Source organism: Fusarium verticillioides, chromosome 5 (genome assembly GCF_000149555.1).
Source record: "Fusarium verticillioides 7600 chromosome 5, whole genome shotgun sequence".
NCBI classification, from domain to species: domain Eukaryota; kingdom Fungi; phylum Ascomycota; class Sordariomycetes; order Hypocreales; family Nectriaceae; genus Fusarium; species Fusarium verticillioides.
The window spans coordinates 1,419,443-1,438,388 of record NC_031679.1 but is presented as its reverse complement, the minus strand read 5'-3'; the positions used below and the strand labels follow the sequence as shown (position 1 = coordinate 1,438,388).

At 49.3% G+C, this 18,946-nt stretch overlaps 5 protein-coding genes and 2 non-coding genes across 14 annotated transcripts; 5 read left to right on the top strand and 2 right to left on the bottom strand.

Moving 5' to 3' along the window:
- Positions 1-113: 113 nt before the first annotated feature.
- On the bottom strand, positions 114-6,391 carry FVEG_02929 (hypothetical protein). Of its 8 annotated transcripts, XM_018890472.1 has the most exons (5): positions 6,101-6,384; positions 5,860-6,049; positions 5,470-5,788; positions 1,242-5,401; positions 114-1,195 (listed from the first exon to the last, which is right to left on the bottom strand). In XM_018890472.1, the coding sequence occupies exons 4-5, from the start codon at positions 3,624-3,626 to the stop codon at positions 302-304; spliced, it is 3,279 nt and encodes a 1,092-aa protein (XP_018746782.1). In that variant the 5' UTR covers positions 3,627-5,401; positions 5,470-5,788; positions 5,860-6,049; positions 6,101-6,384; the 3' UTR covers positions 114-301. The 8 variants fall into 8 exon arrangements, with proteins under 8 accessions (XP_018746782.1, XP_018746778.1, XP_018746780.1 ...); XM_018890468.1 differs by having other exon boundaries at positions 5,470-6,049; positions 6,101-6,385; XM_018890470.1 differs by having other exon boundaries at positions 5,470-6,028; positions 6,101-6,385.
- FVEG_02930 (S-(hydroxymethyl)glutathione dehydrogenase) lies at positions 4,442-6,426 on the top strand. The gene is made up of 5 exons (XM_018890473.1): positions 4,442-4,915; positions 5,015-5,144; positions 5,229-5,364; positions 5,421-6,058; positions 6,110-6,426. The coding sequence occupies exons 1-5, from the start codon at positions 4,898-4,900 to the stop codon at positions 6,340-6,342; spliced, it is 1,155 nt and encodes a 384-aa protein (XP_018746783.1). The 5' UTR covers positions 4,442-4,897; the 3' UTR covers positions 6,343-6,426.
- A 966-nt stretch (positions 6,427-7,392) lies between these two features.
- Positions 7,393-10,026, top strand: FVEG_02931 (endonuclease III). Its single transcript, XM_018890474.1, has 2 exons — positions 7,393-8,161; positions 8,217-10,026. Exons 1-2 carry the CDS (start codon positions 7,470-7,472, stop codon positions 8,710-8,712), a joined length of 1,188 nt encoding a protein of 395 aa, XP_018746784.1. The 5' UTR covers positions 7,393-7,469; the 3' UTR covers positions 8,713-10,026.
- On the bottom strand, positions 9,550-9,824 carry FVEG_02932 (hypothetical protein; the record flags this gene model as incomplete). Its single annotated transcript, XM_018890475.1, has 2 exons — positions 9,550-9,624; positions 9,681-9,824. The coding sequence occupies 2 exons, from the start codon at positions 9,822-9,824 to the stop codon at positions 9,550-9,552; spliced, it is 219 nt and encodes a 72-aa protein (XP_018746785.1).
- A 2,673-nt stretch (positions 10,027-12,699) lies between the features above and the next one.
- Positions 12,700-12,781, top strand: FVEG_15151. Its single transcript has one exon. It is a non-coding gene; the product is annotated as a tRNA-His (tRNA).
- A 97-nt stretch (positions 12,782-12,878) lies between these two features.
- Positions 12,879-12,961, top strand: FVEG_15152. The gene has a single exon. It is a non-coding gene; the product is annotated as a tRNA-His (tRNA).
- A 399-nt stretch (positions 12,962-13,360) lies between these two features.
- Positions 13,361-17,989, top strand: FVEG_02933 (5-oxoprolinase (ATP-hydrolysing)). The gene is made up of 3 exons (XM_018890476.1): positions 13,361-14,621; positions 14,666-15,924; positions 15,972-17,989. Exons 1-3 carry the CDS (start codon positions 13,590-13,592, stop codon positions 17,758-17,760), a joined length of 4,080 nt encoding a protein of 1,359 aa, XP_018746786.1. The 5' UTR covers positions 13,361-13,589; the 3' UTR covers positions 17,761-17,989.
- The last annotated feature ends 957 nt before the right edge of the window (positions 17,990-18,946 follow it).

Sequence of the window (18,946 nt, the reverse complement as noted above, 5' to 3'; positions counted from 1 at the left end):
GTTAACAACTGTGTCCGGGGATGTGGGGGCCTCCGCGATCCGAACACCGGCGGGGATAGGTCCCTGCCCATACAGGTAGGTATATGTATAACCTCGGAAGAGAACGGCCAACTATGTGTTCAAAAAGAAGGGGCTATAAATCTTTTTTTTTTTTTTGGATACAATTCCCATTCTGAGAGCATAGGGGCATATATTACATTTCGCTCATGTCTTGTATTACCAAAGGCGCCTTCCATTCGTCGCCAGTCCGAACTCATATATCAAAGCATCAAAAAGTCTCTCTTGTTCAAATACATGCCTCCTAGTAGGCAACGACACCATCTGCGTCTTCCAACCACAGTGTCGCCAGGTCCTTTGCCAATCCTAACCGAAGTTTTCGAAGAACGTCTTCGCCCTTGCTTGTTGCAAGCCAACCCTTCCTCCAGTCCCATCCTCTATTAACTTTTGTGCCTGCCGAGATCGACTTGTGCAGATGATTCACCAACACGGAGCTTCCAGTCATCATGAAGCTTCCTCCTAGAGAGGCTGTTGATTTGGCCATTAGATCTTGTGGTGTAGAGCCCTTCAGTCCCTGGGCTGATGCCAATACAAGATTGAAGAAATCGTCGCACGCTGAATAGACTCGATCACCAACTGTTTGTAAATCCTCGATGGCTTTGAGCAGAACATCGATCTGGGGGAGTGTGACGATGGCTGGGGATTGATTAATAAAGACAGTGGCCTCTCCCAGCAGGGCCAGGAGGAAATCCTCGCTGACTACTGCATCCCGCGTTTCGTCGTAAAGTCCACCACGAATGTTGTCGTCTGAACTAGAAATAACAGCAACTAATGCAGATGCCGCTTGCTTTTTCAGTTTGAGGGCCTTTGTAGGCGAGATATTCTCCAAGTCCTCAGCATCGCGGAGCTCGTAAAACTTGCGTAATGTGGCGTAACCGCTAAGCATTCGGCCAAGCAGTTGAGCAGCTTCAAGATCTTGCTTGGCCCGTTTCTCAAGGGTCTGTGTTCGCTTTCGTAATAGATCTTTGAGATCCTGATCTAGATCCTTCTCTGAGGGGTAGACTGTTGACTGAACAAGCGAGTAGGACATTAGTAGATTAAGCACCTCCCGGACCTTGTCTGAGCGATGGGAGAGTGCATAGTACCAGAGAGCCTCGCCGTAGCGGTGAGACTCCTTGGAAAGGATCTCTGCGAATGTCTGTCTCGGGTCAGTTTAGTTCAGCATTAGAATCAAAATTACTAACCTCTGCTGTTTCCTCGGCGTAGTTAATCATGCCGAGGTCATTCAGTATTGTCCAAATTTTGTCCACCGTCCGTCCTGAGTTCTCATCTAACGTAGCAAGCAGATCTCGAAGAAGTTCGCCCACTGTCTCCTCTGATCTCTCGGGTGAATCCATTCGACCCAACACCTGTATGGCCATCTCCCACCCATCACGCTCTGGGGACAGTTGCTCTATACCTGCCAGTTCCCTAGCGTACAGGACAAGAGTTGTGTCTTTGATGCCATCCAGTTCATCGGGTCCTGGTTGAGTTACACCTAGTAGCGCGAGATCGTCTATATCCAGACTGTCGGTAGGAAACAGGTTGGGTCCGGTAGGAGCGGGGAGCCATTCGCCTAGAGATGCGACTTCTGCCACAGTACATGCCAGTGGCAATGACCATATCCTCAGGAATCCCAGCACGGCATTAACGTTTCCTTCGAAAGCGGAGGCTACCGCAACTTCGACGGGGTTTATAACATTAGGGTGAAGATCTGACTGCACAACCATGTGAAAAGCAGTTGCGAGTCGATCAAAGTAGTCTTCCGAGCCAGCGAAGCGAGATGATGCCCGCAGTAACTGCGATTGTGAAAGTCTCAGGGCCTTGTGGCGTTGATTCCCATCATCCCACCACCCAAAAAGGCCTATCGTCGCTTCACACCAATCCTGGGCGACTTCCAGGATGGCCTCATGGTTACCAAGAACGATACCATACACGGTTTGTAAGTTCTCGTAGATATCCCAAGGTATTTGGCTTGAGGCCTTCCGAGCCATTGTGGATAGTGATTGTTGTTGGGGGGCAAACTCGTCGTCCATCAGATCCTGGATATCTTGTTCTCTTCCCTCAGCGAACAGGGTCATTCGATTCAGAGATCCGCGAGCCTGAATTCGGAAAAGAGTCCAGTTGCTATTCCAGATGTCCCACTCTGATCTTGTACCTGGGCACTGGTCCAGGACTTCGCTAGTGGCAGCGGCAAAGCGTCTGACATTCTCAAGAGCTTTGCCCGTGTACGCATAGTCACTTCTAGGTCCTCGGCGAACATTCTGCCAACCAGCTTCTTTCAGTAGATGGGATGCGCTGGCAACATCACCTCGCAGCAAGGAGCACCGGACAGTCTGCCAGAATAGAGGATGGCATGCAGGGCTTGGTATGTAGCGGCTGACCTCGCGTACCTGATCAGGGTACAGGTTGTGATTTTCATGCATCCAGTCGAAGAGGATTTCGGGCAGCGGTGGCGTCTTCTCCTCGTCGGTATTGGTGCCGAAGCGATTGTGATGCATTCGAAGTATTAGTTGTGCGACATAGGCGGCCTTCTCAAATGGGTCACTGTTGAGACCAGGGCCAATGGTTGCAAAATCTTCTCCTTCTGGTTGTGGCAGTCCACTCATAGTCTTCTTCCATAGTTCAATCAGGCGGAATGTGATGTTAGACAAAGAATTGTCCATCTTCTCAACGTCATCCTCAGGTCCAACCCCCTCTTCGTATAGCCTGCATACGAGCTCTTCGGTTTCGAGGATCATATCTGCGGGTTCGATAATTTGTGCATGTCCATGTTGACTGTAAAGATTCTTGGCGATCGATGCAAAATGGTAACCCTCATGGCGCCCTGACATGCCAAGATGGGCTGATGTTTGTCTGAAAATGCTTTCCGCTTCTTGACGCACTCGTTTTGTCGCGGCTGGTGTGTTGAGCATCATGAGATCGGATTCATCGCCAATCATAGGCTGGCCATAGGGTCGATCGTCATGTCTCATGTTCAAGAACATATCGGGTTCTTCGGATTCTTCGCGCTCGAAAACATGGTCGTCTTCCCCATAGCTTTCTCTCTCATCTTCTTCACCGGCAATGTCTTGGTCGATGTAGCGTTCGATCTCGGCGTCAACTTCGTCATCCTCGAGGCGCTTGTCTGGAGCAGCAGACATGCGAAAAAGATTACCTCGTGGGGGTGGGAGCTCCACATCTCCTTCAGCATCTTGATCTTCCTCTAGATCCTCATCTTCCTCGTCCGCCGCGCTGAACTGGCGGCTCAATCCTGAAGGCTGTCGTCCTCTAATGGATCGGCCAAGCGGGTTACTCGAGGCGCCTGTGCGACCAAAAAGATTTCTTCCTGAGGATGAGTTGTTGGACACGCCAAAGCTCAGAGGCTTTGTATCAGTCATTCCACGCATGAAAGAGCTTCCCATGTACGAATCAGACGGGGCACCCGCGGGTGTGAACGAAGCGGCTGAAGATGGAGGAGGTCCAGCTGGAGTCGTTGAAGGGTTATCGGCGAGAAACGAAAAACCTGTGCCGCGGCCGCTCTTGTCTGGCGTCGATGGCGCTGGGCTTGCTGGAGGACTAGAGTCCGGAACAATGAAGCGAGATGCCATTATGGCTAGACAGCACTCCTCTGCCTTCGAATTTGGCTAGGCCTTATCGGCGCGTGAATATAATTCTGGGTTCTTCGCTCCCTCACTTTGGCTTGTGCTGTTTTCGCATGCGATGGTCGTATTTAGTGGTGGAATGGATATAAATTGTTAAAGCGGTGTTGAGTTGCAAGCTCCTGTTTGCTTGAGCTGAACGCGCTTGGGATATTTTTTGGAGCTATCGCGATGGGTAACACTAGCCGTTGTTTATCCGACGCGACCCCAGCACATGACATCGGATAGGCTTTCTCACTCAACCAAGCCAATAGTTATCCTCCCAGCAAAATGTGAAGCTGGTCAGTCATGTTCGTTACATTGAAAGGATGAGTTTCCTGCTCCTTTGTCGCATCTGTAGGACTTGTAAAACTTCACATTAGTCGAATTCTGTGCCCACAAAGACTGCAGTAATTGAGCTCTGGCAAATCAAGAGGAAATCATTAAGCCTAAATCGAGACAAAATACGAATACTCGATCACATTTCGAACTGAGCTTTTCCTCTGTATAATGAGTGATAACAAAAGCGGAATGTAAAGAGAGAGCTTCACTGAAGGTGGGGCCAACTCGTTTTATTGAAGTTTTGGAAGGGTCTGAATTGCTTCTTTCTAAATTCTAAAATGTAGTACCATTAATCTCTTATCTTCATCTTCCCGAGCGTTCGGAACCAAGACCGCTTTAACCTTTTGCCAAAGATCACGTCAAGTGGGCACGGCGTCAAACGGAAGGTCTTCCGACCCCGTGAAGCCACAAAGAGTTCTCGTCCTGACTCACAGGTGCGGCTTCTCTCCCTAACCGTCGGCCAGATCGGTCTCATCTGCCGAGAGAGTATTCCGTCTTTGGGGCAGTCTGGCTATCTCTGCCAATGGCCGTCTCAGCACTTCACACCAATGGCGCAGTACCTTGGCATACTCTGCCAATGTCTCCGCACAATGCTCTCACGTAAGGAGAGTCGAATTGGGCGTCATACGCCCAATGAGCATTGATCTCATGCCCGAAGCCGCGATTCTTTTCCTATCTCAGTGGGTGTGGATTGGAGCTCCAATTGCGGGGTACGCTGTTGCCCACCGGAGTTGCTCGGTGATCGGGATCTGAGTGTGCGGACGGTTTTCCTACTGTTTCTACGTACATAAACAGATTCCCCTTGAAGATTCATCTACCCCTCAAATTGTTTGTCTGTCTTGTTATTCACTTCTTTCCTTCTCCATCGACAGCCAATTTCATCCTCACAACACAGAAACATGTCTACCGTGGGCAAGGTATGTACCTTTTACAAGCTTTACTACCCCTCATCACGCCCAGTGCCCTGCCCTGGACGAGAACCATCATGAAAGACGCATTGCTGATGCTATCACTAGACCATCACCTGTAAGGCCGCCGTCGCCTGGGAGGCCGGTAAGCCTCTGTCCATCGAGGACATTGAAGTTGCTCCTCCCAAGGCCAACGAGGTCCGTATCCAGGTCTACTACACTGGTGTTTGCCACACAGGTATGCTCTACCCACGTCATCGAGCTCTCATAGCTCTCGAGTCGTGCAAATCAGCTCAAGATTAGTGTGTTAACGTGGTTTTAGATGCCTACACTCTCTCCGGTAAGGACCCTGAGGGTGCTTTCCCCATTGTCCTCGGACACGAGGGCGCCGGTATCGTTGAGTCGGTTGGTGAGGGCGTCACCAACGTCAAGCCTGGTGACCACGTTGTTGCCCTTTAGTATGCATTTTTCATACCTTGATCAGTCTCGCAAAAGCTAACGTATTCTCGGTCAGCACCCCCGAATGCAAGGAGTGCAAGTTCTGCAAGTCCGGAAAGACCAACCTCTGCGGCAAGATCCGAGCCACTCAGGGTAAGGGTCTGATGCCCGATGGTACCTCTCGATTCAAGTGCAAGGGCAAGGATCTGCTTCATTTCATGGGCACCTCCACCTTCTCTCAGTACACCGTCGTCGCCGACATCTCCGTAGTCGCCATCGAGCACGATGCTCCTATGGACCGAACCTGTCTGCTTGGCTGCGGTATCACCACTGGATATGGTGCTGCTACCATTACAGCCAACGTTCAGGAGGGTGACAACGTGGCCGTCTTCGGTGCCGGATGTGTCGGTCTTTCAGTCGTTCAGGGTGCCGCGGCCCGTAAGGCTGGCAAGATCATTGTTGTTGATGTCAACCCCTCCAAGAAGGCCTGGGGTGACAAGTTCGGTGCTACTCACTTCGTGAACCCCACCGAGCTCGGTGACCAATCCATCCAAGATAAGCTCATTGAGATGACTGATGGTGGTTGTGACTACACCTTCGACTGCACTGGCAACGTTGGTGTCATGCGTGCTGCCCTCGAGGCTTGCCACAAGGGTTGGGGTGAGAGCATTGTCATCGGTGTTGCTGCCGCTGGTCAGGAAATCTCTACTCGACGTAAGTTTACTCCTAATAGCATTGGAATTCGAAGATACTAACTTTCGACAGCTTTCCAACTTGTTACCGGCCGAGTTTGGCGAGGATGTGCATTCGGTGGTGTCAAGGGCCGCTCTCAGCTGAACGACCTTGTTGCTGACTACAAGAAGGGTGATCTCAAGGTCGACGAGTTCATCACCCACCGCAAGACTCTCGGCGAGATCAACAACGCCTTCGAGACGATGAAGCAAGGCGACTGCATCCGTGCCGTCGTCGATATGCAAAAGCTTGAGCCTAAGATTTAATGACCCAAAATGTAGTATAGATGAATGATATCAAAAATTTTATGTTAAATGGCAAACTGTTTCTCTCTGCCTCGGGAGCCGCTCTTATTATGTGTCAAATTTGAGGACCTTGATAGATACCTTAAATAATGCCCTGTGCGACTGATACAGTGTTATATATGATGCGTACCTGTCACTCCACTGCTATTCGCGGCGTAGGAGGAACAATTCCTATGGCCTACTGTCAGAAGCTCTGCAACCTTTCATCCTGACAAAAGTCTGCTAGGTCGATATCGAGTTAGACTACTAATTCAACCTTAATCCTTCATAATACTTTAATAAATTATGGTCAGAGTCCTGTACGCGTTTGCCAGGGCCTCGCAATTGTGAGGTTATCTACACGGGAATATCCAATCATTTTACTAACCTAAATCTATGGGGACAAAGACTATGCAGCCAACAGCTGACAACTATAAGGAAATTGATAGACACGACTATTGAATTATCAAGTACTCCGTAGGGCAAACAGTTTAACATTAGAGGGCAAGGAACTGCCTAGTCATGCTAATCCTTCTTACAAGGGGAGGCAAGAAAACTTATGACCTTCATCCTAAAGGATGAAAAGACTAAGGTAAGTTTGGTGTATTTTGGTAGATCTTTAGACCAGATTTTGGCACCGTGTTTTATTAAAAGCTTTAGTACGCCAGAGGTCAGGAATCTTGATGGCCGCAATAATTGACTTGCTAAAGTTGCCAGACATCCAATTCATCTCACAAAGCTCCAGGCTACTATGCCGACAAACCACATGGGAGCTTAACAAATTAGAGCTCTTACATATATTCTCCTCCACAACATATCTTCGAGGCCCAAAACCTCGAGTGCCATATGGGCCTCGGTAAGATATAAGCAAGAGATTTCCTCCACATATTATTTGCGTTCCAGGTGTTTTGAGAGAGCATCACCCTAGACTACCTGGCTAGCTACCTATCCAGAATATGGGGTATCTCCACTAACACTGGATGGAGGTGGGGACCATTTTTGTAATTCGTTAGATTTCATTTGTCAACCTACTAATGAAAAGGGGACCATGATAAGTCGCGACTTAGAACAATCTACAATTACCAAAGGAATCAGACGAAACAAACAAAATGCGCTCATCACGGATTTCAAGAGATGCTTCGAAACTATTCGATCATACGGCTGAGCCCATTTCACCTCCAAGACGATTGACAAGGTCTGCGCTAGCCAAATTCGCCTTTACCTCGACAGAAGAGTCCAAACCTACGATCGCCGATATCGAAGACAGTGGAGGTCCTGCTCGCAAACGAAGGCGTGCCGTAGTGACTAAGACCGAATTTTCGAAATCCGCCCGAGTTGTAAAGCCTGAAGTGGTCGACAAAGCCCTTGATGATATCCCTTCACCCCCAGCAAAAGCGCGACGGGTTCGTAAGCCCGCTCGCAAAGCCTTCGATGCAACAACTGGCGTAACGAAGATGGACCCTCCCTCAGATTGGGAGGCTGTTTATGATACCGTGAGGAAGATGCGGGCACCAGGCGGGCGAGCTTACGGTGCAGCTGTTGACACTATGGGATGCGAACGCCTGGCGGATCGAAACGCATCACCAAAAGACCAGAGATTTCACACATTGGTGGCGCTCATGCTATCGAGTCAGACAAAGGACACGGTGAACGCCGTGGTTATGAGGAAGATGCAAACTGAACTGCCACCGTTTGAACCCGGGGCGCCCCCAGGACTAAACCTAAATAACATACTGGCAATCGACCCTAAGCTTCTGAACGAGTTCATCTGGGCGGTCGGCTTCCATAATAATAAGACAAAGTTTGTGTCACCCGATCGGTATGGACTGATCGAGATTGGACTGACTAGTGTTCAGATATATCAAGCAAACAGCCGAGATACTCCGCGATACATGGGATGGCGATATCCCCAACACCATTGAGGGCCTCGTATCGCTGCCGGGCGTCGGACCCAAGATGGCCTATCTCTGCATGTCCGTAGCATGGGGTAAACATCTGGGGATTGGTGTTGATGTGCACGTACATCGTATCACAAATCTTTGGGGTTGGCACAAAACGAAGAACCCGGAGGAGACACGAACAACACTTCAGTCATGGCTCCCTCAGGATCGATGGCATGAGATCAATAATCTTCTGGTGGGGTTGGGACAGTCGGTATGTCTTCCTGTCGGTCGCAAGTGCGGCGAATGTGATCTTGGCCTTGAAGGACTATGCAAAGCTGCCGATCGAGCAAAGGTGTCTGCTGGACGTCAGCTCAAAGCCGAAAAAGTTGAATCGGAGGCCCGGAGCGACACACTGGTCAAAATGGAGGTTTCACAGAGCATTGTAATCAAAGAAGAGGGTGGTGCATGATGGGTTCCCAGGTAGCCAGGTTCTCATGACAGACGATTAACCCCATCAGCGGCCCCGCCCCCGGAACCAACCACCCCATAATAATCCCCAGGATCGAGTTGCCGGAGTGGCTGGTAGAAGTCGATTCGACCACGTGTATGAGCGCCTATGAAGGTTGGCGTTGAGAACTGACAGAAAAGACTGCTATCCAGACGCATTAATACCCATTGGTACCCTATTGTACAGAGGCAAAGTTATGAGTCTCTTGCTGGCGCACTTCTGTGGTCCAGCCTAGGCGGCACTATCATATGCGCGGTCTTGATAGACGCTCACGAGTTCAGTCATGGGTCCGATACGATATCGGAGATAAGCCGGTAAAACAAGACAGGGTCCTGGTGGTTCCCTGAAGTCGCATTCGAGGCCAGGCTCGAGCACTACGTAATCAAGCCAAGACAACGGATCTTCACTCCATTCTGAGTCAAGTAGTCGAGCAATGTCACCGCCTCTGCAGCAGCAGTCGGCTCAAACCGTCCGTTGATCGACAAATTCCAAGGATTACCATATCAATGGACACATATCGCTTTGTGATTGTGATGAATAAATGAATCAATTCAGAGCCCGCTAAAGGAGGGGACAACGTCCCCTTATCATATCCTGTACGCCAACGCACCCTCAACTATCCGAATAGAAATATACACCGGCGAATAACGCTATGCATCTAATGCAGATGCTGTCTCGGAATCCAATTTCATTACGTCGTGGCCGTCAGAATGCGCATTGCGGACCTTGGGAGTGACGCCAGTCTCCGGTCCGAACCATGATAGATATGTAAAATGATGATGACTCTCGTTGGTCGATTTACACACCCCGGATAACCTGGGTTCGTTCCGACTCGAGTTGTGCAGCGTTACGCTCGTGAGACTGCTTCTTGCACTGCATGTGGGTTAGCGGGTCTGCAACCGTGGGTTTGTATGATATGCCGAACTTACGTCCTCGAGACCGGTACACTTGTGGTCTTCTAGTAGGCGGTGCTTGCCGCAGAAATGACCTTGGCAAAAGGTGCAGTCGCCGACGATCCGTTGAGCGGGCTCACGGCACGAAGCAGCGGTGCAACGGATTCGCTTAGGAGGCATGGCGTTGATTCCTTTGTTGAATTTGTAGAAAAGGTAGACTTCTGAGAGGTGAACTGGACAAGTTCTTGAGTCGGTGAGAGTTTATGTTGGAAGCGGTAAGAGGCTGAGCCAAGTAAGGCGGTCTTTATAGGAAATCGAATGCAGTGACGGCGTTTCGAGAAATCCGTGGAAAGCAAGGACCAAATCAAAGACTCATTCACACAACGACAGTGACAGAAGATGAAACGATCAAAACAAAAGACAAGTTGGCGGTGGAAAAGGAATCTGGCCGGGGCTTTATAAAGAGCGGCGAGGCGAGGCGAGGCAAGGCGGCTGATGAATGAATCATGCCTTGGTGGAGCCAGCGGCTGGTCAGTTCGCCTCCAGCTCATCGCTCTCACCACATTCAGGCCGCGGCCATGGGGCAGGGGGGAGGTGTGTAAGTTTGGTTGTTTACCTACCTAGGTACCTTACCTTGTTGAGTCCCATCGTTAAAAGACGCTGCTGTCACACAGTACGAAATGCATAGTCTGGTTTGTTCATCCATGCTCAGATACAGGGACCAAAGCTTGCTCATTACATACTGTATGTACAGTAGCAATGAACAACAACGTCGACCAGCCGATCGTTTGTCTACACATGCACTGCATATGCACAAGTACGATCCCTCACTTCTTTAGACGACATATGTATATACCTACACAGACTCACTCACACGCATGTGCACCATCAAAGTTTGCTATACGATTTCCAATTCGATGGGCAATGGGAAGTAAATTGACAAAGACACAAACAACTGCAGAAGCTCGTGGAAACGCACCCCCCTCCATGTCTCTCCCGTTTTTGGCTTACTGATTATGGGATACCCATTGAATTCGATGGGCCACTTTTACCCGCAGAGGCGCTGGGTTTTGGGTGAACTGGAATGACCAAGCTGGACCCGTCTCGTCTCTCTTAAATCAACAGCGAGAAAAAGGGTTCTTGTTCTTGTTCGTCGTTCACCGCGAGGCTCCGAAAGCGGGCGGTGGAGGCAATAGGATTGGGCGGGGCTGGCCGTGACTGTGTTGAACTGAACTGGACCGTACTGAGAGTCTGAGACTTGAAAAAAGGGTCCGGAGCGCGAGAGATGTGACGTCGATCAGGTGGGCTAATAAACTTGGCCTGTCTCGTCTTTTCAACCCGAGGCACATGGAAACACAATTGAGGCCGGCGATGACGGCAGATGGGGGAGTGAGTATGTAGCAAACCCTCAACTCAGGGCTCTTTCAGTCTTGTTGCAGCCGCGTCTTTCGTTGTGTTGTTTTTGTTACACTAATGAGATACCTATTCTAAGCAGAGTACCAATAGCTTCATCTGATGCGCTGCTGCTGCATCTGCATTGCTACAGTGTGCATCCTCGTTCCTCAATTACTCTCATCCAAACGCTTATCGCCGCGCCTGGCGCTCTAGATGCTCATCCCAGTCACTGGGTTGGCCCCCTTGCTTTCTGAGCTTGAGCTTCGTATCCACGAGGTCTAGGCCTACCACGGCGTACGTAACGTGCTACAGTTCTACCGCCTGTGTACTTCACTGTCTGTGTTTCCGACAAATTCCTGGGGTTCCATGCCGTGGGACCAGAGGGACTGGGATAAGGGTCCGTACCTTACCAATGCCCGCTACCCTGCATCTTGGAAGTCTTTTCATCTCCAATCGCTTAATAGAAGGGATTTAAAAACATGGCCTTAATGCATGGGGATCGCCCCCCAACAAGCATGGAGGTTCGCGCTGGCAGTTGGTACATAACCTGGCGTCCTAGCCACTGCATCATTGGCACAGTTCAGAGCCGGGGTCCGACGAGTCAGGTTTAGCTTGAGTGTGTCTTGGGCCATGAATCGAATGGCTCAGCTGTTCTGTAATACCTATCAACAAATCGTTCCAGGCGCTTAGAGCAAGAGGCGGTGGGAGTGTGTTGTCAGTGAATCACTCGATGAGAGACAACTATGAGAACAGCGCCTTACCCCAACAACCTCAATCTCCAGACGTTGGAGATGAAATGAGCGTTTGTAGTAAGCCTCACTAATCAATAAGATTTCACTTCATGCTGATCTCGCGAGTGGGGCACAGACAGATTCTTTGAGGTCTGAAGTTCTTATGAGGAATGACGCCAGACGGATGAATGTATACGTCAACACTACAAAGCCCATTGGCGAGCTCAGAGCCGAAGCTACCTACAATACGCTGTCGTATTGAATTTTGCAAAGGACAATCCTGTCAAGTGCCAGTCATGCCATACATATTGTGTGACTCGTGGCCTGTTTCCTGACAATCACAAATTCTGCCTCCAACGGTCGATCAAAATCTAACATTGACTTATCCTTCAGTTTTCACTTACCGGCAGATTGTTAGCTGCATGATATTCTCCCCATTCCACGACACGTTCGAGCCGTCCGGCGTCCTCCGCGTCCCATGTCTCCGGTAACCTGCTCCGTGCATCGCCGGAGACGCCGGACCTGAGACTCCGGCTGAAATAGTTCCCGCATATGCAACGGCAGAGACATAGAATGAATCTTAGCTGGAGTAGAACCTTTTTTGCAATACTGTATGAACTCTACGAAGCTTTCTGGTATCTTGAAGCTGTTGATAAGCTCGCCGCTAGATTGAGTCAGGATCCGCCACTCCCGATAACTGAGGTTTCTAGTCCTTCCTTTTCCCTTTATTAACTACCTCAACCTTATCAAAGTCCGGTTTCGGTATTGCCATATTTCAACTCCATTTTGTCCTGGTCGTTTGATAAGAGGAAACTGCTCTTTTTCTATGATCAGTTGCTGCCAAGGACGTGGATGACAGGTAAACATCTCAAGCCGCGACTAGCCTATAACCCAATACAAGTGACAGGGATTATATCAATTGGAAAATAGCCGTCATCGTATAGGGGTCAGTACATCAGTTTGTGGCTCTTCGAAGCACTGAAAACGCAAGTTCGAGTCTTGCTGACGGCAAACCTTTTGTTATTTTGCTTGATTTTTGCTTCATCCAATGCTTGCCAAGGTATTCATAAACTTCTTTTACGCCTCGTTTCCCAACAAACAACTGAAAGCCGTCATCGTATAGGGGTCAGTACATCAGTTTGTGGCTACTCGAAAGCACTGAAAACGCAAGTTCGAGTCTTGCTGACGGCAAAATCGTGATAAATACTCACCTTGTTTGTTTCTTTTTGCATGGGATTGCTCTCCGCCTTATGCAAAACCATTGCGCATGAATGTTTAGAGGTACATTCCAGGTTTATCAAACGTAAGGTTTCTTAGAATCGTTCAATAGGCAAAACCGAACGGGAGACCAAACCATAATTGCCATTGGCTGTTTGTTGTTAAGCATATAGTTGCCAAACTTTCAGTCTCTGCCACTCTTTTGGTGTTTTTGTTCCCCTCTCCAGCAGCTTGTAGTTGTAAAAACGCACCATCAAAGAGAACATTGTCCTTGAAAATACTTGACATTGATCTCAGTGAATTACTCTGTACTGTCCTTAAAATTGCCTATTCGGGTGATTGAAGCTATCAATTACCAATCACACAACGTGGGGTTTGTGACGACATGATAACCGCCTGAGAATCTCACCTGGGTAGCTTCAACCTGGACAAAGAGCGAGCATACTTGTTCCGGAGCTCGCCGAATGCAACGTAATTGACCTTTCTCATTTTTTCCTAACGTCTATCACATACCCATTAGACGTACCCGCACGTTTTGATGCTCTTGAGACCTTCACTGTAACCCCTCTTCCCCTCACCAACATCCCGAAAGATATCCGCCATGACAGCAACATCACAGCGCGGTATTAGAATCGCTATTGACAGAGGTGGAACTTTCACCGACTGCGTAGGAGAGAGCAATGGAAAGGAGATTATCATCAAACTTCTATCCGAGGACCCGGCCAACTACAAGGATGCCCCGCTTGAGGGTATTCGGCGCATCATGAGCCACTTCCTCGGTAGAGATATTCCTCGAGGTGAAGCTTTGGACACTTCCCAGATTGATTCGATCCGGATGGGAACAACTGTCGCCACAAACGCCTTGCTTGAGAGAAAGGGAGAAAAAATTGCCATGGTCGTTACCAAAGGTTTCAAGGATTGCCTGACCATCGGAAATCAGTCGAGGCCCAAGATCTTTGACCTTGCAATTCGGAAGCCCGATGTGCTATATGAGAAAGTCATTGAGATTGACGAGCGGGTTACACTCGAAGATTACGCTGAAGACCCTGAAAGAACGCAAACAGAGGCAGAAGCTCAAGTTGGTACCAAAGAAGCCGAAGGCAAGACTCTCGTTAGAGGTTTGTCTGGTGAGACAGTCAGAATTCTCAAAAGAGCCGAACAAGAAGACATTCGATCAAAGCTCAAGAGTGTCTACGATCAAGGCATTCGCAGCATTGCTGTTTGTCTGATGCATGGCTACACCTTTCCTGACCATGAAGCTCTGATTGGGCGGATAGCTAAGGATATCGGCTTCCAGCATATATCACTAAGCCACGAGCTCATGCCCATGATAAAGCTGGTTTCGCGAGCTACATCTGTCTGTGCCGATGCCTACCTCACACCGGCTATCCGCAAGTACATTGATGGCTTCCAGACTGGGTTTGAAGGCGGTCTTGGAACCCGTAGTGTGAAAGAGGAGAAGGGTGCCAAGGGAGCGAGATGCGAGTTCATGCAGAGTGATGGTGGCCTTGTCGATGTGGAAAAGTTTACAGGACTCAAGGCAATTCTATCCGGCCCTGCAGGAGGTGTCGTGGGATATGCCATCACTTCGTATGATGAAGAGACGAAGACACCGGTCATCGGCTTCGACATGGTAAGTTAAACGTCGTTTTCCAAGCAGCAGACTAACTTGAGTAGGGTGGCACAAGTACCGATGTTTCGAGATATGGTGAAGGCCGTTACGAACATGTGTTCGAGACAACGACTGCTGGTGTTACAATTCAGTCGCCACAATTGGACATTAATACGGTCGCTGCCGGTGGCGGCTCTCGCCTCTTTTTCAGGAATGGCCTTTTCGTTGTTGGACCTGAGTCCGCAGGCGCTCACCCAGGTCCCGCGTGTTACCGTAAAGGAGGTCCAGCCACCGTGACAGATGCAAATTTGGTACTTGGCCGCCTACTACCTGAATTCTTTCCTAAGATTTTTGGAGAGAATGAGGACCAGGGGCTGGATATCGAGGCCAGCCGAAAGGTTCTTCAGGAGCTCGCAGATCAAGTGAACCGGGAGAATAACAAAAACCTAACGGTAGACGAAGTTGCATATGGCTTCTTGACCGTTGCTAATGAGACAATGACTCGCCCCATCCGGTCGATTACCGAAGCCAAGGGACACGATTCTTCAAAACATCGACTTGCAACGTTTGGTGGTGCCGGTGGTCAGCACGCTGTCGCCATTGCGGAGTCTTTGGGCATTCAACAAATTCTGGTTCATCGATATTCTTCAGTTCTTTCTGCATACGGCATGGCTTTAGCAGATGTCGTTGACGAACGACAGGAGCCTGATTCCTTGGTATGGAAGGACGATGACAAAACAGTTAAGGAACTGAAGAAGAAAATGGAGAAGCTCAAGGACCAGTCACGAAAGTCCCTGCAAGATCAAGGCTTCCAAGAAGATGAAATTGTTTTTGAAGAATACCTCAACATGAGATACCGCGGCACTGAGTCAGCCCTCATGATTGTCAGACCGACCCCCGAGGAGGCCAAGAAGCATTTTGATGGGAAAGAATGGGATTTTGGCCAAGCTTTTGTGAAGCAGCACCGGTATGAATTTGGTTTTACGCTTGACGAGCGAGACATCATCGTTGATGATGTCCGTGTTCGTGGTATCGGCAAGAGTTTCCGACACCAAGACGATACAGTTGACAAGCAACTCAAGGAACTAAAGCAGCAGACGGTTTCTGACAAGAAGAAGCTTGACAGCCAACAGGTATACTTTGAGGGTGGTAGGAAGGAAACCCCTGTATTCAAGCTTGAAGATCTAGATACCGGCGATTCGATCCCTGGACCAGCCATGCTTGCCGACGGCACTCAAACCATCGTTGTAACACCAAAGGCAACCGCGGTTATTCTCAAGACTCATGTAGTCATCAATCTGGAGAAGGAGGGAGCAAAGTCCGAGTAAGTTGTCTCTCGACCACAAAGATATCACCCTCTAATGGATCTAGGTCTACCAAGTCATCTGAGGATCGCGAAGTTGATCCCATCATGCTCAGTATTTTTGGTCATCGATTTATGGCAATTGCTGAGCAGATGGGACGTGCCTTACAAAAGACTAGTGTCAGCACAAATGTCAAGGAGAGACTTGACTTTTCGTGTGCCATTTTCGACGCCACAGGCGGCCTTGTAGCCAACGCTCCTCATCTGCCTGTCCATCTTGGTTCGATGTCTACTTGTGTACGACGCCAGGCTGAGATTTGGAAAGGAAGGCTGGAGAAGGGCGATGTCATAATCTCTAATCACCCTTCATATGGAGGAACTCATCTTCCGGATGTGACCTTGTTGATGCCAGCGTTTGATGAGAAAGGAGAAAACATCCTCTTCTACGCTGCGTCTCGAGCTCACCATGCTGATATTGGTGGTATTAGCGCCGGAAGTATGCCACCTCACTCACGAGAGCTCTACCAAGAGGGCGCCTCTATCAGAAGTGAGAAGCTTGTGAGTGGTGGCAAGTTCGATGAGAAACGAGTTGTCGAGTTGTTCTACGAAGAACCCGCCAAGTATCCAGGCTGCAGCGGAACCCGTTGTCTGGCCGATAACATCAATGATTTGAGAGCTCAAGTCTCGGCTAATCAAAAGGGAATCTCACTCATTGAGACTCTGATCGCGGAGTATGGTGAGGCGACAGTGCAGTTCTATATGGTCCATATCCAGAACAATGCCGAGCACTGTGTGCGCCGGCTACTCAAAGATGTTTACAAGCGATTCGAAGGCAGGGATCTCTCGGCAGTAGACTTTATGGACGACGGTTCTCCCATTCGATTGAAAATTCGCATTGATCCAGAAAAGGGTGAAGCGGAGTTTGACTTCTCGGGTACTGGCCCCGAAGTCTACGGAAACATCAACGCCCCCCAGGCAATCACGTTCAGTGCTATTATTTACTGTTTGAGATGCCTGATTTCCGAAGACATACCACTTAACCAAGGATGCCTGAAGCCTATTCATGTCAACATCCCTCCCAAGTCCATTCTGTCGCCGTCCCCAGGGGCTGCAGTTGTGGGAGGCAATGTCCTTACCAGTCAACGCATCACAGATGTTATCTTCAAGGCATTCCAGGCTTGCGCTGCCAGTCAGGGATGCTGTAACAACTTGACTTTTGGATTTGGCGGCAACCAAGACGGCACCGAAGCTGTCAAGGGTTTCGGATACTACGAGACGATTGCTGGCGGAAGTGGTGCGGGTTCTGACTGGGAGGGAACCAGTGGTGTTCACTGCCATATGACAAACACTCGAATCACAGATTCAGAGATCTTTGAACGTCGTTATCCTGTACTTCTCCGTGAGTTTTCTATTCGGTCCGGTTCAGGAGGCCGAGGCCAACATCGTGGTGGTGACGGTGTCATCCGTGACATTGAGTTCCGGATCCCCCTTCAAGTGTCCATCCTCAGTGAACGCCGCGTCTATCGCCCGTATGGGCTAAGTGGTGGCGGCGATGGAGAGTGTGGTCTGAACCTATGGGTGCGCAACGTTGAAAAGGCCAACTGGCAGACTTCTCTGAAACAGTTTCACACAAAGGGAGATGCGGGGGAAGTTGAATACGAGGAGCGACATATCAACATGGGGGCTAAAAACACAGCTGCTATGAAGGCTGGAGATCGTATCATTATCTGCACACCTGGAGGAGGTGCATGGGGAGCTGAGGGGTCTGAAAGTAGGGCTAAGAAGAAGATTGACCATACTGAGGGCTGGAGGAAGGGTAGTGGTAACACAAGGGATGAGACTGCACTCCAGGCTTAGACAGGGCGAAATATGACATTGGACTGTTGCCTAGCAAAGGGCCGGGACCTGAATGGGCTCGTGGAGGATGAAATCAAAGTTTCCGTACGTTGGTCTCAAACGCTCCAAGAGAGACTTGAAAGCAGGCTTTAAATCCCAACTTGTGTAGCCTAGAAATGTCTCAGGTGAAGCCGCCATCTATGGCAGAACTGTGCTACTGTTAAATCTATATATGTCTCATTGTGAAACTTTAACCTAAGGTTAAGACATTCAAAGGTTGGTCACTGGGATGACTTATCACGTAATTGAGATAATGCTGGACACATTCTGGAGTGTCAAAAAGCTAGCAACGAGTCCTGTTGGCAGCTCCGTGCAACCACGACAAGGCACCAATAGTGCTTTTATGCAGCCCAACTAGCATATGATTGGGAGATATAGGTACCCCGGTATTATGATCATTTGCATGCATCTATGGCACTGTTCATCCTTTCTAAGTTTGATGTTTCACTGAGAATTTTAAACAGTTGGGGTCTTACCCAGATGGGGACTTCAAGAGAATATACGCGAGTCTTCTCGTTTGAAGTTTCAAGCTTCCTGGTGGTATCTTGGTAGCTAAGATATGTAGAGATTGTGGAAAGTGACTTTGATGAGGAATAACCATGCTGCGACTTGATGCATTGTTCACTGGGGAAAACCTTTCCTAAGCACACACATCAACTGAACAGGCAAAACGCAGCGAATCTCCCGCGTTGCAGCAAAAAAGCTTCTTCTGAAAGAGACTGAGGTGGTGAATTGGCTCCCTCTGCATAGAAGTACCTGAAAATCCTGTGTCGCGATGCAGCTTACAACCTCCAACACAAACAATCACACACGCACACACTTGCATATGGCCAATCTCAATCGCAGATTAACACCAATAGACCGGTTCGATAACGGCCGTTTCCGATCAGACCATCCTGATCGTCAAAAATTACACCAACTGGTGTTTCTCGAAAAGGGCTATGCAAGTCACCGGTGCCACACGGCAAGAAGGACGTTAGATTAAGACTTGTCTCCCACCGAAACAATATCTGCAATGCCCAATGAATATGCCCAATTGCTCGCCACTCACTACGAACCCCAGTCAGCCCTACGGGGGATAGACATGGATAATGGGGGCTGCTGCATTAGCTCAACCACTGATGGGCCAGGGTCTTGGCCCCCAATC